The 17,035-nt window shown below is 33.2% G+C and overlaps 2 protein-coding genes across 3 annotated transcripts; one reads left to right on the top strand and one right to left on the bottom strand.

The window, feature by feature from the left end:
* Positions 1 to 1,455: 1,455 nt before the first annotated feature.
* On the bottom strand, positions 1,456 to 12,352 carry EMF2 (VEFS-Box of polycomb protein). Its single transcript, XM_012235120.4, has 22 exons — positions 12,133 to 12,352; positions 11,900 to 12,025; positions 11,661 to 11,808; positions 11,302 to 11,357; positions 10,710 to 10,824; positions 10,428 to 10,587; positions 10,293 to 10,343; positions 9,267 to 9,406; positions 8,890 to 8,952; positions 8,650 to 8,771; positions 7,987 to 8,051; positions 7,001 to 7,053; positions 6,767 to 6,820; positions 6,618 to 6,677; positions 5,761 to 5,807; positions 5,530 to 5,651; positions 4,580 to 4,796; positions 4,239 to 4,287; positions 3,532 to 3,615; positions 3,352 to 3,431; positions 1,978 to 2,067; positions 1,456 to 1,872 (listed from the first exon to the last, which is right to left on the bottom strand). The coding sequence occupies exons 2-22, from the start codon at positions 11,935 to 11,937 to the stop codon at positions 1,749 to 1,751; spliced, it is 1,938 nt and encodes a 645-aa protein (XP_012090510.1). The 5' UTR covers positions 11,938 to 12,025; positions 12,133 to 12,352; the 3' UTR covers positions 1,456 to 1,748.
* A 1,731-nt stretch (positions 12,353 to 14,083) lies between these two features.
* LOC105648879 (myb-like transcription factor family protein) lies at positions 14,084 to 16,760 on the top strand. 2 transcript variants are annotated; one of them, XM_012235380.4, is made up of 5 exons: positions 14,084 to 14,475; positions 15,388 to 15,599; positions 15,695 to 15,814; positions 15,906 to 16,022; positions 16,123 to 16,760. In XM_012235380.4, the coding sequence occupies exons 1-5, from the start codon at positions 14,205 to 14,207 to the stop codon at positions 16,465 to 16,467; spliced, it is 1,065 nt and encodes a 354-aa protein (XP_012090770.1). In that variant the 5' UTR covers positions 14,084 to 14,204; the 3' UTR covers positions 16,468 to 16,760. The 2 variants fall into 2 exon arrangements, with proteins under 2 accessions (XP_012090770.1, XP_020540829.1); XM_020685170.3 differs by having other exon boundaries at positions 15,713 to 15,814.
* The last annotated feature ends 275 nt before the right edge of the window (positions 16,761 to 17,035 follow it).

Consider the following 17,035-nt stretch of genomic DNA (forward strand, 5'->3'; position numbering starts at 1 on the left):
ATAAATTTATTTTTAAAATTAATGAGTGTATGTATAATGCAATTGACAAATATGGTTGGAACTATTAATTTTTTTTTTAATTCCAAATTAATATATATATATATGGTAATATAACAATATGAGTAAAATCTAAGCCTAAGCGTGAATGTAACTTTTACCAATCCTATAGTGAAAAAGTATATAAATTTAGCGGAAGCCGTACTTTGCAAATTTGCACTGGACAAAGCGGCAGCGTATGAAGGGCCAAGATAGTAAAAGATGGTAGAAATGTGGCGAAGGGGCAAAGAGCAATAGTGCATGGCTAAACACACGTGTAGATGATAAGCCGCACGACTTATATTAGGACAAAAACGACATGGGATTCTCTACTACGCGTGTTATGTATTATTAGTCTTCAATTTTGGCGAGCGTTTCTTCTTTTCTTTTTTGGTAACATAGTGACAAACTTATTGTCATCCTTTTTTCTTTTTCTCTTATTTTAAAACCCAGCTTGATATCTCAATTGGGTAATAATGAAATGAAATGTTTTTTTTTTTTTTTTTTTTTTTACATCTCAAATTTCATTTTATATTAAATAAAATAGTATTGCTAATAATTATTAATGAGACTTGGCAAAGTGGCTTTAATTAGATTGGTCTCTGCTCGTGGTATTGCAACTTCGAACAGGATAATTTGCATATCATTGCTCAGCCTTTTTAAAATTAATATTCATGGGTCCCACAACATCCTTAAATAACTCTTCCATCAAAACGTGGCACGATAATGACCTCGAGGTCTTGACTTTATGACGGCATTTTCGTTTTATAAAATAAAATAAAAGCAAAATGGCATGCAGACAGACACGTGGCACAGGGTAAGTAAAAAAAGACAAAAGATCGTTTTGCGGATAGTAATAGAAATGAAACGAACTCGGCGAGTAAAGCGAGTCCTCACATTCAGCGAGCGTTTTTTGATGGTTTGGTGGCAAAACGACAACACAACCTAACTACCTTCTCAGTCAGAACTTGTCTTTTATCAAACATTGGCAACCGCGGGGTCCATGCCACGTCAATATCAGACTATCAGTGGGTTCACTTGACCCACCCATTTTAATGCTAGGAATTCAATGAAACAGGAAAACGAAAGGGCAAAAAAAAAAAAAAAAAAAAAAACCAAAAAAGCTCATTGTATATTTCTTTTACTTTTGATATGGTCTCCAGGCTAGTATGAATTCATTAAACTACTAAAAGACAGTTTATAGTATATTATATATAAATATATATATATACATAAATGAGAGAGAGAGAGAATGTGCATTGATATTCAAAATATTTAAAAAAAAAAAAAAAATCTGCGAAAGTATATAACTAATGTATGAACAATAGTACATACACACACGTTCAAGTGAAACTCAGGTAAATCAACATACACTGCTATATAAGCAAAAGTTATCAAGTAGACATAATCACATGACAATTAAAGCAGGTTTAAAATCATTACCAATAAATAAATAATAATAATAATAATAATAATAATAATTGATTCTCAATGATTTTGGCGCTTTGAAATGATTATCGATCGGGAAAAACATGGTACAACATAACAATTACAAGAAGACAGGAGGCAAAGTAGGCCATCAAACCTCCAGAGCGAAAAAAGCAGGAATCGCCTTGCCTTTCATTGGTAAATGATAAGGAAGCATTTCCTCTTTGCCTTCTCATTTCATTGATCACCAACAAAAATAAACTTGTTTGTTTTGTCATCTCTCTTTAGCTTTTCACAGGATCTGAAACCTGCTGTTGGTATTGCTCAAGGGTAATATTACAACTGTTCATGGTACGGGCATCAAGGAGACCATGATTCCATAATTTTATCATAAATAATCTCCAACACCTGTCAACGCAAAACCAAATTCCTATAAAAGCAGAGAAGAACTAAACTGGAACTTAGATGGATTATGTGCATTATGGCAATTCCCAAATGAAATAATTGAATTACCAAAGTAGGGCTGGGGCTCGGACAAGATCATGCCCATGTAATCTTGAGAATGCCTCGCATGCCCAAGCGATATGGCCATCTGCCAGGACGCTGTCCCCATGCAAAACAAGACAAAATTGAAACCACAAATATATTATTAAAACAATAATTTGCAAACAATCAATTAATTACATGTCAACAAGGGCAGGAGCCCCTTTCAACATCTTAAAAGGCAAGCTTTAACTCATTTGTCATGAACTTTAACTTGTAGATAAACCAAAATGAATCAACTTGCTAAAGATTAGACTAAATACTACATCATTGAGTTACATACATGCCTGGATCAAATATGTATCCTAGTGACATAAACAACCTTTCATAAGAAACATACTGATAAAAGCCATACTCATGTGAGTAGCAATGAGAGCCCCAGATGAAAAATACACGTAAGGATGTTATTCAACTTGAAGGACCCGTAAAAGTCAAGCACATGAGCAAGGAAATAAAACAAGTCACTCTAAAGTTGACAAAAATCAGGCCCCAGGTTATGGCTCTAGTTAGAGCTAAATGTCCAGAAGTATTCTAAAAGAGTACACAAAGCTTCCCACTCTGTGGAGGTTAGTATGGTACAACATTCCCCTTCCCCTGGGAGGGTATTCCCCTAGTTCCCACACATGACCTCCAAATCACAATAGTTGATTTTGCCATTGCTCAGAAGAGCACTTGCCCTTACCCTTTGTTTGGAAAGGAGAGGGAGGAAAATGATAGGGAAAATAATAAGGAATTGTTAACTTCCTTTCCATAATTATTTTCCACCCTTATGTTTGGATATATATTGTTTTCTTTCATTTGGAAAGGGAAAAATATTGGAAAAAAGAAAATGTTATTATTGAAAATCGACAATTATATCCTCACCTAAATAATGAGATATTTAAGAAAGGATTAAAGTTTGTTGATTAATTTGGAGTATTTGGGTAATTTAATAAAAATGAGTGAAATTCTCACTTTCCTCCATTATTTTCTCTCTAAATTGGAGAGATTCAGAACATGTGGCCAGGGTGCGTGAAATATTACTTCAATTTTTTTCCCCTCTTTCCCAAACAAGGGAAAATACATTTCTCTAGATAATTTTCATAGTTATTTTCCTTCCTTAAAAAAAAAAAAAAAAAAACTCTCATCCAGACAAAGGGTTAGAGTTAAATTTCTTTGGAGCCAATTAAACTAAAGACTCATAATTCCCTGCATACCTCCCCAACAACACCTCAATCAACCCAAAAGATAACGCCACCCTGACAAATCAGGCCTCATCTTAAAAGCAACAAACATAGAGAGACCATAATTGAAACAGAATAGAATCAATAGACAATCAAAAACAGAATATAAAGAGATGATTACCGCTGCTTCCTCACAAATGAGTTCCATAAGTGCATCATTTGCTTTTCATCTTTAGTAACATCCACAAAATCATCAAGCATCTGCAGCATAATAAAGCAGATGTCACCAAAGCTAATGGAGAGGACCAACTTACAAGCAAAAACATATTTCAACATATTATATTTCAACAATGAAACATACCCTTCTATCTTCAAAATCCGCAACATCATCATCAACTTCATCTTCACTATCCCGATCTGACAATACTTGCTCAATTGCCATTGGCTTCAAATAACAAATAACAAAAATAAAAATATTCATTTCAAATTATTTTGATGCATATAATCAATCAAACAAAAGAAAACATGACTGCAAAATTTACGAGAAACTTCCAATATTTGAGAAACACAATTTTTATAATTCATATGGCTTGTGAAGTTGGCAAGTGAATCTAAAATGCTTTAGATAAGCAGGAAATAATTAGATAACCATGATCTATAAACTCAACAACAGTTTTATAGAATTTAAACTGAAAATTCCACAATAAAAATATGGACATGGCAGTATTTCTGATTTGAAAAATGTTGTAAATGATATCTATATCACTACACAAGTACAGACAAATCAAAATTGAAATAACCGTCTTCTAGTATAAGAGCAGTTGATATTTCAAAATGTCACATGCATGGACGCGCCACATGCTCACACATGTCAAACTCTTCCAATTAAATAAATGCAATATGTAGTTCAAAAACAAAACTCAAGTTCTAGGGTTGATCAATTTCAAGAAACACTGATAAGGCAGATAATTCCCTAATATGCATGATAACCTGAATTAAACATAGATTAGCAAGCAAAACAAATGAAAAAAAATGAAACTTTTGTCAAAAGATAAAGCCACTACACACCTGAGCTCTATGTGAGTGAAAAAACTGCCTTCTGTGAAGGAGGGTACGGCTGGAAAAAGGATCATATTAGATTAAACCATACTTGTTACAAGCAATTTGACAAACAAGTAGCAGCAATTTCATGGGTATACTGAATAGTCAATTAAGTTCAAAAAAAAAAGTCAATAGTTTATTCTCAACCAACTATTACAGCCTAACACACATGGCATTTAAACCATCCAGTAAATGCTTTACCTTCCTGACAAAGCCTGACAATGGCCATCCAATTAAATTAATGCATTTTTCCATTGCCTAAAGAACTAACAAGAATATGCTAAAAACATAGAAGAACTGCAACATACTTTCTCAGGTCAGACCGTTCAATGGATAATTTCCTTGTCTTAGCAAATTGCAACATGGCAGGGGGTGCAAAGTTATTTCCAGATGCTGACTGAACACATTCAGGATCAGGATATGCTTGTGGTGCAGAACCCGAAACCCCTACAACATCAAAGCTGGAAGGAACATGTTCCGCACATGACGCAGCACCAAAGCTGGCAATAGGCAAATCCTTCCTACCTGAGATACAAGCATCCAAAAGAGCCATCATATGAACATCAGATATGAACCATGCAAAAAAATAAGTACAAGATTCAACTAAAAGAAAATCAAATAAAAATTTTTTTGAAATCATCCACAGATCAACACTGTTGATGAATCTGTTGGAGAAAAACTGATATACACAGAAGAATTTCCTCATAGGCATGAAAAAACTTATCAGGCACTATCTTAGATACATCCACATTATGCATGCACGCAAAGACAACCATGCAACAGAAATAAAATATAGCGGTCATTTGTGTTCCCATTTTATGTCAGTAGCACCACATGGCTCTCAAATAGTTCTTTAAACCCTAGATGAAAAATGATCTAAAATATGTTGATTTTGCAATCCATTTCCTATGATGGCAGAAAATAGGTGGAAAAATTCAGAGGGTCCAAACGATAGAAAACCCCACCTATCTCCCTCATCAGTGCCATTTGGCTTCCGGGAATATGTACAAACAACTGATATATGATCATTCATGGAGAAATTGGTTATATGTTTTCTAGTTCAATTTCTTGTCCAATATTTGCAGTGTTTATAATTCTTGCATGTCACCATTCATCAAATTTAAACCTCAACGAATCAATTGAAGAAAACAAATAAAAGGATATAGTTGACATGCATAAACTGATTCTTCAAATATTATCATAATCAAATTAGAGGGCAGCATCAATGATCCATCAGAGTTGGCGTATAAATGCATACCATCAGCCTTATCAAGGATATTGGGGGCTCCATTGCGCAGGTTTGACTCAAGGATGAATGGATGTACATGCTTTGCATTTTGAACAAGGTCCTGTTTTTGTTTGTGCCTTGGTTTGTTTGAGCTGCAAATAAATACACATACCCAATTCAACCCGTTATATTCTCAAATATCAAGAAAAAGGACATACAGCCAAACCAGCCTATGAGTTCAGGGAAGATAATCTGATTTACCAGAAGAAAAATGTCTGTTGCTTTGGATCAACACCATCAGCAACAATCTGAAGAAAACATGTTGGCATATAAATTCCAAGAGCAGCAAGTAGGAAGAAATTCATAATTAGCAGTTAGCAAGAGCACATAACACTTCCCTCAGTTTCATACTCAGCAGTTAGCATGTACTTCCTAATTTTCCAATAGTATTTATTTCATCGTGTATACATGACTTATGAATACATAGCAGAAATTGTAAAATGATATTACATTTTCTGTAATTATGCAAATTTATAAAAATAAGGGCTTGCCACTTGAGCATCATGAGAATCTCCCCCCACCCGCCGAAAATAAAATAACTTCCCATAGTTAATCTCCCCTTTGAAACAGGGAAAGTAACGTCTGTGTGTACAGAACACTGGCAAGACAATAATTGGTGTACACATTTTACAATTAATTCATTGCTTGACAAATATATCATGGGTCATTAATACACTCATCACAGACTAAACCATGTTTGCTATCATAATGAGAATCTTATGATTACAAAGAACAACCTAATTGACCTACTTATGAAGGATTAGCTTAATAGTAAAATGGGTGTAGACATATTGCATGAATATATTCCTAAAGGAGATATAATTAGTCATCAAAGTTGGCCAAGCTCAAACAAAGTTTCCTATAAAAGAAAATTGGTAATGGTTCAGATTTCATGATAGTAGTGATTGCACTTTTAAAATAGTCCGAGAATATTCAAAGCAATAAACAATGCTTGCCTAGAACAGGGACTTTCACCTATGGTCTTCAGAAGCCATTACTGACAAATTAACATTATTGTTCTTAGAAAAATTGCAAATTAAAGGAGAAAATATTCTAACCTCAGATCTCCAGTTATCAGTCTTCACTGATATATTTACAGCTTGAAACTCTTCAGTTACCTACGAAATATCGAAGGAATTAGTTTAGTAGTCATAATCCAGAAAATATAAATGATCGGAATTCACTAAGATTCCTGAAGATTACCAACCCAAAATTCAAAGTTGAAGAGATCATGTGACGAAGGCAAATGATATCTTAGACCCTAGGGAGGAAAAGAAAAATGTAAGCGTCCAATATAAAGCTCAGCAAAAAGAAAAATGGAGGAAACAAAAGAAATATAAGAAAAGCATCATAAAACAAACTCCAGCAACTATGATCTGATTCTAATTAGAAGGAAAAGGAATGAAAAGAAGTACAATGAAGAAGCAAAGAATGCTCCTACCCTAAAGCTTCCACATTTTACCAAGCAGAATGGGCACGAAAAGTCTTCAGTTACTGAAAGATAGAGATCCGAAAGGTTAAGAAAGAATAAGAAAAAGAATTTGTAAATCTCATTTTCAGGAAGAACCAAAAACCAAAGCAAAAAGTAACATAATATTTCAGTTACCAAAAAGCAAAATATCCAAAAATCAAGGAACCGAAATGTGTAAAAACGAAATCCATACTTCTTCAAGGCTGAAGATCTCAATCATTCAGCTCACGCCAAAATTTGAAACCTAGTTACTTCCAGCAAAACTTACTGGCAAAATTCAAAAATTAACTATATCATTGAAAATTCTAACTCAAAATAAACCCAGGCTCTTTCCCCAAATATTTCATGAAGTTCTAATACATAAATATATAACAATCACTATATTCCATGCCTTCATAAGCCAAGTTGGATAGAAAAGTCTTAACAAGTCAAATTCAGACAACGGAAGGAAACAATCCCAAGAACTAGACATGCTTCCTAGTTGATTCATGACACCTGCCAAGGCCAATGTGTATATTCTAGAAAAAAAATTATCAAGGAAAGCAAATGCCGTTGAGCTTGAAGGAGCACATTATATCAAACTGAGACTAGGTAAACAATAATGGACCACTACTGAGATCAATATCTAACTCCATTTCACTCTGAAATAGACTACTGCAGGATAGATTTCAAAATCAATGATTCTGATTCCATTAATCATTCCAGCACCTTCTTACTAGGATTTTACAATCGCATAAATCAATTATTGTCCACTAGTTGAGCTGAAAGCAATATTTTTATACGGCTTTCAATTGATGATCAAAATTTGTTCAATCCTCTGCTTTGGAAAGTCAATTGATCATTGAAGAGATTACATATCTCCAGAAACATTTCCACAACCAAGCACCTTTTAGGAAAAGGAAATGAATAGACATCACACAAGATTGAATAGAATGTCTTTAAATAATCAACAGTACCTTCAGTCTTTTGCAACTTATTATTGTAATACCTATAGTTGAAAATGACATTTCCAGCCCTCAACCTAAAAAATAGAAGTTACGAAAACATAAGTTATACATTGTCAGACAAATTCTCAAATCAGGATTAACCCAAATACACAACAATATTACCAATGCCAAATTTTTCTACTGCACAGAACTTCATATATTCAAAATACCAACAGGAGATGAAAATTAAAACATCGAGTGAGAACCTAATCTACATTTGATAAATAATACACACCATATCTTACCTTTCCTATTCAGAGTGTAAACTCAATTTACACTAAGAATAGTGCAGAAAGAATTGCAAAGGGGAACTGTTATTCACTTAACAAAACTATATGTGGAACACAAAAAACATAATAACCAAACTTTTTCAATTCTATAGTAACATGAACAGTAATAATATGACAAAGTTCCATGCATGGAGCAGCAAGCCATCATATCAGGAACTTCAAATGGTAACAAATAAGTTCTAATTCTACATTATTAGTGCACAAAGGGCCAAATCACAGAAATGCAACCAAAGATACGCATTACCACCTCAAGACTTTAAGAATGGAGAAACAAAGCAAGAATGAAATTGAAGAGTTGAAAGGGAGGATGACAAAAGTGAAATTATGATACATCAAGGATTACCGAATTATATGAGAAAATGATGAAGAAGAAATGTCGCTGCATGTGTATGAGTGATAAGGAGATTTTTCCTTGGCCCCAACCTCTTCTGCAGAAATGTTGACTTGTATTCGTTGTGATATATTCTTTGGAAAACCAAAAAGCCAAAAAGCAGCACTATCTGTCAGTAAGTTCATCTAGCAAATAATGTGGGTTAAAACAGATAATTCAAAATCAAAATGAAGAGTTCAAGGGAGAACAAACCACGGTTTCAGAATTATATGGAGTTTGAACTGAAAGGCATTTTTCATCATTCAAATAATTTAACTGCACATGGAAACACAAAAAGGCACTTATAAAGTCAGAAAAATAGAATCTTTTGAAAACAAAATAAAATTTGCATGAAATGAACAATAAGATATCTATAGCAGTTCAACTGCATCACATTAAATATATGACAAAAATGAAACAACTCCTGGATAATTATAAGTCAAACTGAAAAAATTTGAGAAAATTGTGCAAGCTTAGGAGAAGTTAACTGTTCTTCAGTGCTGCCAACACATGGCATGCAGTCCAATACCAGAGCTTTACCATAAAATATATAAAAGGAATAACCAATCCAGAGTTACCTAATGCCATACCTTCAAGAAGCATGATTTCATGTCAACCTGCGACGGCACCTCCACTCTTTGTCCCAAACTCAAGTTTGGAGACTTCTCCCATGACATATAGAGCGATTCCAGAGGTATTGTGCCCAATAGGCAGCATCCTCCAACATTTTCTGTGTCATAAATCCAATTAAAACTGGAGACTAATTTTGATACTTGATAGAAAAAATTAAAATATAACACTTCTTCGAGAAAAGAGCAGGATTACATATCCAACTTTACAACTTCCTTGATATTTGTATTTTACCAATTACCACACCATAACCAGCATAGCATGGCAATCCAAACAATTATTTACATGCATAAAACTATAAAGCATGCTTTTTATTCAGAGGAACAATACATAAAGGAAATATTGACTTATTGTAACCTTCATCAAAGCTAAAATACATCATACATTATCTAATAGGATGTCAAAATGCCATGAAAAAAATGGGAGAGATTATATGTGTATCTTAATAAAGCAACTGAGATTAAAGAGAGCAAATAAGTTTTAGCTCTTTGAAAACAAACGCTTATAACTTATAAGATGTCATGTTCCATAAACATATCATTATTTCGCAGCTCATAACTTCTCAAGAAGATACTTAAAAATCATAATATATTAATACTTCTCAAAAATTTCAAAGGATCACAGTGTAGCATGTTAACGTTTTACTAACCATGAGATGGATTAGCAAGAGAAAAGTTGCACATTTAACATATGTGTCTACTGAATACCACATCTGCTTCTTCACATCAAATTGGAAATTTAATGTTCACATTTACAGCAATCCTATCTATTCTCACTTCTCATGACAAATTCAATATGTATTTTCTTGCTTGTAGACGTTCTATACCTTAAATCCCAAAAATTTAGGAACCAACAAAAAACAAAACGTGTGTGTTAATTTCTAAATTTGTCCCATAGCAGGCACACATTGTTACCTTTTCACCAAGCTATCATCCAAGAAACAATTAAGTAACAAAAGCATATCTAACATGCAAATAATTCCATACCCGAATGACCCTTGATCAAATCAACTCCATGCATTGAACTTTGGGACCCAGCTGAAAGAAAAACAAACAATCCGATGAAATTTTTTTATGAGGCTCATGGATAAGTTCTTAAATATCAATCATTTGAAAGCATACCACTGCTAACAAACAATATTGCAAGTGAGCCAGATTTGACCTCCAATGCTAACTTGTTAATCTCAGGGAGAACAAAATTTGCTTGAGCCTGGGTACTTCCCTCGATTCCAGAGAATTTGGTCAACACACATGCCCGATGAAAGCGATATACTGTAGTATACTTCATTTTGGAATGGAACAAAAAAAGAAAAAATCAACATAGTAGAGAATGAATGAGTAAACCCAAGAGACAATTCCAATTTCTTGATGAATTTGGCTTTATAGAAAACTGAAAAAAATAACCTCTGTGCCTCCCATGCCTGAAGCTGTTCTCGCCAATAAAATGTATAATGGAAACAGACTACGAGATAGTGCACTTCCATTCACAGTCACAAACAGAGAGACAGTCACTTGTATTCTACATTCAACCAAATGAAATTTGTTTAGTGACAAGCTAATGTTGTGTGCTGGAATTAAACTAATTTCTTGCGCTGTAAATTTAATTAAAGAAAAGAAACCATTTCAACAACTAAAAAGCTGCCAGAATCATCAAACTACTAGGCAATAAAATAACCATAAGAAAAGACAAAATGGAAATACTCAGTGAATAAACTCGTGTGAATTACCAATGAAACACATCAAAGACTCCATGAGACAACTTGAAAAAGGAAGACGTGTGTATGTGTGAATGTGTGTGTGTGTATACTTCAAGCAAGTTGTCGAAGCTATATAACCTCTGAACAAGAAAACTTTATAAAGAAATCACTCCTAAACCAATTTTCCTCGACATTCACAGTGCCAACTTCTCAAATAATTCTATGCAACGTCAAGAAACTATCTTATATTTGATCCCTTTATACTTAGAAAAAGAAAAGTCAGACTGAAATATGATTACCTCCTTTTGTGCTTTGCTTGAATTTTGTAGTTCAAACATCTTTGCAGAAATGATGGCTACATCAGAAAAATAAAGATGGAAGTAAAAAAATTAGAGTGACATATGCGACAAGAAGAAATTGGAAAAAGGAGCAAATGCATATTGCTATCCAAAAGATTTTAGCCGATTACACGGAAATTCAACAATGAGAAAAGAAAACCAAAGGGTTCAAACTAGATGAAATTGAATACTAACGTATCTATAACACCCAACAGTCATAATCTCCAAACTCAAAAGAACTCCAAACTCTATAATATTCATACAAGTGAAACATGAGATGCTGAAAACATGGAAATACAAATCTATTAAGCAACATTTACATTTCTTATGGCGCGACGTTGGAGGATGTTATAGAGTTCGACAGGTTTGCAATATATGGAAAGACTCTCTTCAGCTGCCATTTCCTCTTCTGCGGATAAATGCATACGACCATCTTCACGGCACATCTGATCCGTGCTTCTTGTATACCTGCTATTAGCCCCCATATCATATCCGCTCAAAGAGAACAAACTTCAAAATTTCTCACGTGATTTATAATTTATAAAGAAGAGAAACGTACGATGAGGTTTCGCGAGCTACTAAAGGGATGCCCGGCATTATTGGCTACACTATTTCCAGCGTAAACAGTTTCATAGCTATAAATAACAGTGTTCTCTACAGTTTCACTCAGCAGAAAAAGAAAAACCTGCACAAAATTTGAGCTCAGAACAGATACCTAATGCGCGTATTAAAATTGAGGGGATAGTTTCGTCTCAATTTGGGAGTAATCTAAATAGAAGGAAAAAGAAAAACCCTAAAGAAAGCCTGCGGTTCGCGCTCTCGAAACTGGGAAATGGGAGTTGTTTGGTTCAATATTCCATAATTGAAGCGGACACAGTTTGAGTTTGAACAATCGAGAACCAAACGACAGTAAATAGATTCTGAATCGGACCAAACGACAGACAAGGAGAGAGACCCCAGGAGACACCAGATAGATTTTGGAGAGGACAACGAGAAAATAGAAATGATTTCATTTGTTTCCATTCCTCTTTTATTCGCATTTTATCCACTCGCACCGCCAGTTAATTCCTTAAATTGTTTAAAATTGTAATGAAAGCCTTAATGATTTTGTCTGTTTAATTTTCGACCCGACAACTTGAAGTTTTAGCAAATTAACCCCTAACATCTGCAACATTTTATTTTTTATTACTTAATAGTGGTAGTTTTTTTTTTTTTTTTTGCCTAATAAAATTTAAGTGGTGAAATTTAAACATTTTACAGATTTATTGTATTTTTTTTATTTGATGGATAAGTCCAATCATATAAGAGTAATTTTTTAACTTCATTTTTTTTATTAATGATAAAAATTAAACAACTTAATTTTATAGTGAAAATATTTTTTAATCCATGAAATTTATTTTACAACAAAATGATGAAATTTAAAATTTATGAATTGAAAATCTATGGATTTTATGTTTAATAGATTTTGAAGAATTTATGTATTTCATATCCATCATTTCAAACGAGCTGTAAATATTTTTCTTTTTTTTTTTTTTTTTGTCAAATTGAGGTTCAAATTTGATGTCTTTTTTCTCTATAAATAATTTTAATATTATTAAACAAAATATCTATCGAGGGTTGTAAGATTAATATAATTAAATATAATATAAATACAAAGTAATTAACAATTGATTAAGATTTATATTAGCTGCAGATTAAATATAAACAAGTACAAGAGGTATGCCATAATGTGCTTTTCCTTAACATTTAAAAAAAAAATCATAATAAAAGATTACATTTTATCTTACCCAAGTACTAAAAATTATGTTTTATTTTCCGCTTAAAAATTTATAAAAAAAATTGTTTTATTCTCAAAAAAAAAAAAAAAATACAAACTGATTCAGCTGAAATAGCCAACCGTGATAAAACGAGAAATGAAAATCTTTATAAATTTTCAAACTTTGAGGAGTCATTTCTTCAAAGCCAAGTAAACTGTGATGGAAATATTATAAATTACGTAAATTTAGGCAGTGATTAACTGAAGTAAAACAAATTTATCCATTTTAGGCAATCTGAAAAATAACTTTGTTTTAAGTATATGGTTTGAGCATACACTCCAAATGTTTATTTCGTGCAGATAATATATGAATTTATATTAATTCTTGAAATATCAAATTCTTTATTTTACGCATTTTTTATTTTTTATTTTCTAGCTGCTTGAGATTACCTTTATCTGCCCTACATTAATCTTTATGTATATCTTAATCTTTTGGGATTTTTAGCTAATCATGAGCTGGATAATTAATTAACTATTTTAATTACAATTAACCCATCACCATAAAAATAGATGGCAAGCCCAATATTTTAATTTAATAATTAATAATAATTACAGGATTATATAGTAATAATTTTTTTTCCCATTTATTAAAAAAGGCATGTAAAGCAAGTTTGTGATCCCACAATACCGTTCCATAATTAGAAGTTATGAGGATGCACACGTGGCATCACATGATTGCTCAAACTGTAGTATACATAAAAGTAAGTGTGCATTCAATGGCTGATATAATCTTATTCCTAAAATCCGATAAAATCTCAACCATTGAAATAACTTCCGAAATAGAGATGGATTCTCTATTTTGACTTTAATAGATTGAAATATTAAATAAAGGGTAGTTATGTCTTTTTAAAAGTGACCAGATCTTCCTATTCCAATTGGCAAATTTTAAGATAGATACGTGGGTTATCGTAGAGAGGCGAAGATCCTATAAAATACCTAATAACCTTAATAAGGTTATGGAGATTGTAGTATTGATTACTGTGAATCAGATAAATATCTGTAGTGGGTTTCTCTGCGAATAGAGAAGCCACTAGATATAAAATCGAATATGGTGAAGGAAGGAACAAGAAAGTGTTCTCATTGTGGGCAGAATGGTCACAACTCGAGAACCTGCAACCATGGAAAAGGAGGAGCTGGTGTAAAATTGTTTGGGGTGAATATTTTTGAAAAACAAGAACAACCCATGAAAAAAAGTGCAAGCTTGGGCAATTTAGAGTCCTTGATCGACAATAATGCTCATCATCATGTAGATGAAGGTTATCTATCAGATGGGTATATCAATTTCAAAAGAGGCAAAGCAGCCAATGAAAGGAAAAAGGGTATATATATATTTTGAATTCACTTAATAATCTTGTTTTTGTGTTTTGTTGTTTTGTTTACTTTTTATATGGAATTCTGCAGAAAGTGTTTTTATATATTTGTGTATGTATGTATGAGTTTTGTTTTGATCTTTTTTTCAATGTCTTTGCTATGGAGTCTGATTAGTGTGCAAGAGATCGAATGCATTTTTTTTTTTTTTGTTTTAAAAAATTATTGTATTTTATAAAAAGTAATCAAAATGCTCTCTTTTGTTATATATATATATATATATATATATATATATACACACACACACACATGCATACATTACATATTTTGTTGTTTTTGCTTTTGGTGCACTTGAGCTCAATTTCTATTAAGCCTTATACTGTGTTTTAACCATCATAAACATGCATAAAAAGTACTTGCATTCAAATTAATCTATCATGCAATTGTGTTTAAATCCTTGAAGTAGAGATAGCTTCTGTGTTTATATATATATATATATATTACTTTTGTTCCTCTTTTTGAGGCAGTAGCGTTGGCTACACAATGATTTGCCTCGTTTGATTAATAGTTGTTGGTTATAAGACTGCCTTATTTTCTGGCAAAATGAGGACACCCCATTATTTTCTGTAATTATTCAGAGTCAATAAATGGTGAATGATGTCAGTTGAGGATGTTTGACAAAAATTAATTGTTTGATAGTAAAAAATAGGGGAATTGCTAGTTAGTCCACTTCATCTTTAATTTGAAAGAGTAACCGATGATAGAAGCGTTAAGAGAGAGATTCCTGGACCAAGTAAAGTTAGAGAGAGAGTGAGTTATTATGCAACTGTTGCCATCATTTCCAAGAATGGAAATGAAGTATCTGAAATTTTCCAATAATATTTTCTCTGGCCAGTTTTGAAGTGTACCTTTGCTGTACTCAGGTAAGCCTTGGACTGAGGAGGAACATAGAACATTTTTAGCTGGATTGAAAAAGCTGGGGAAAGGTGATTGGAGAGGCATTTCGAAGAATTTTGTAACCACTAGAACCCCAACCCAGGTTGCTAGTCATGCTCAGAAATATTATCTGAGACAGGCTTCAGCTGATATAAAGAAACGGAGATCAAGTCTTTTTGATATGACTCTCAAAGAACCTGTACGTTTTTCTTAGTTAATTAACCATATACACTGATAGAATTCATTCTCTTCTATTGTATTAGATATGTCTAAAGTTGATATTTTAACTTCCAGAAGGTTTTGACGTCTCAGGAGCGTCCAATTTTGCCTTCTAACAGTTCATCACAAGTAAAACAGGCGAGCAGCAGCTCCTTAGCTTTACCATTGAGGACGACTACTGATATTCCGGCACGTGTATGGTTCATGTCTCTTCTAACAAGCAACTGTATATATATTAGTTGATAGAACTTATTAGTGATAATAGTTTCTTTTTTATTTTATACAGGCTATTACCTCAGCTCAGATTCTGAACCGATTCCCTCATCTTTGCTTGGATACGCCAGCGATCGGTCCTGCATATTTAGCTACCAGTGTTCCAAATTATACTGGAATCCCTTACATGGTACTGATCAGTACTTATTATTGGTGACGAAAAATTTGCTTTTAGTTTGAAAATTTTTCCTAGCCAAAGCAGCATACTGAATTTTCCATGTTTTTAACAGCTAGGATTCCCCGACGATGGGCGGAGCTTTATGGGTGCTCGAACTGCATCAGCTGCGCCTTTACTCCAAATGATGCATTATAATTATTCAAGATTAGCCTACCCTTTTCCGCCTAATAGCCAAGGAAGGTTTGCTGCTACTTGTGTACCTCTCACTGCACACCCTTCTGGTATTCCCGCGCCAAGATCGTACCCCCTCGGGTTTTTGCAACAAGGTTCATCAACTTCACCAACTAAAAAGGAAAATCCTCCAGAGCTGGACCTTAAAATTGGACCTCCTCCGCCTCAATCCCCTCAAGAAGCAAGTTTGTCACCCCAGGCTTCTGGTCCCATCAGTGTGATATGAGAAATTTTGGTCTTTGTTTGAGAAATAGAGTCTTAGAGTACAAGTCACTTACTATCCATAAACAAAATTTAGATTTTTATATGATATAGTATTAATTCACCTCAGGTTGCTACTTGCTAGTCATGCTCTTCATTGTGCGTGAACAAAGTTTTCTATATTTTTCACCCTCCATCCACTGGCTGTCCATTCCCATGATAATAAAGTTTATATGTCCATTCATGACCAAAAATAAATATTGTATTCGATAAATAGTGTAATATGAAATGACTTATTTTGGAAATCATTTTTATAAATTTATTCATTATTCATTTATAAAAGACGTTCCCCGGCCCCCTCCCCCTTTTTTTTTTTTGAAATTTGCAACCCTCGAATACTTATTTATAAGGTTGGTTAAATACAAAATAAAGAAGTGGAACAAATTTAATTTCTAGACATTTAAAAGACAGCCAAAAAGCAAAAGGCAACACTTAAAAACGACAGTCGACCCCCGTGTTTTACATTGGATTCAAAATCTCATCGACAAGTCAAAAACAAAACAAAAGTTCATTCAAGCAGGACAAAAGCTAAC

The sequence above is a fragment of the Jatropha curcas genome, chromosome 10, assembly GCF_041381405.1.
Source record: "Jatropha curcas cultivar XTBG-Jc1 chromosome 10, XTBG_Jcur_1.0, whole genome shotgun sequence".
Taxonomy (NCBI): domain Eukaryota; kingdom Viridiplantae; phylum Streptophyta; class Magnoliopsida; order Malpighiales; family Euphorbiaceae; genus Jatropha; species Jatropha curcas.

What these genes read in the sequence shown, in the direction of transcription:
- EMF2 (XM_012235120.4), bottom strand. Translation starts at nt 11,937, where the DNA reads ATGCCGGGCATCCCTTTAGTAGCTCGCGAAACCTCATC. An exon ending in GAACGGTCTGACCTGAGAAA is followed by an intron (nt 4,288 to 4,579) that starts GTATGTTGCAGT and finishes TCCTTTTTCCAG; the next exon opens with CCGTACCCTCCTTCACAGAA. An exon ending in TTCACTCACATAGAGCTCAG is followed by an intron (nt 3,616 to 4,238) that starts GTGTGTAGTGGC and finishes TGTTATTTGAAG; the next exon opens with CCAATGGCAATTGAGCAAGT.
- LOC105648879 (XM_012235380.4), top strand. Translation starts at nt 14,205, where the DNA reads ATGGTGAAGGAAGGAACAAGAAAGTGTTCTCATTGTGGGCAGAATGGT. An exon ending in AGCCAATGAAAGGAAAAAGG is followed by an intron (nt 14,476 to 15,387) that starts GTATATATATAT and finishes TGCTGTACTCAG; the next exon opens with GTAAGCCTTGGACTGAGGAG. An exon ending in CTACTGATATTCCGGCACGT is followed by an intron (nt 15,815 to 15,905) that starts GTATGGTTCATG and finishes TATTTTATACAG; the next exon opens with GCTATTACCTCAGCTCAGAT.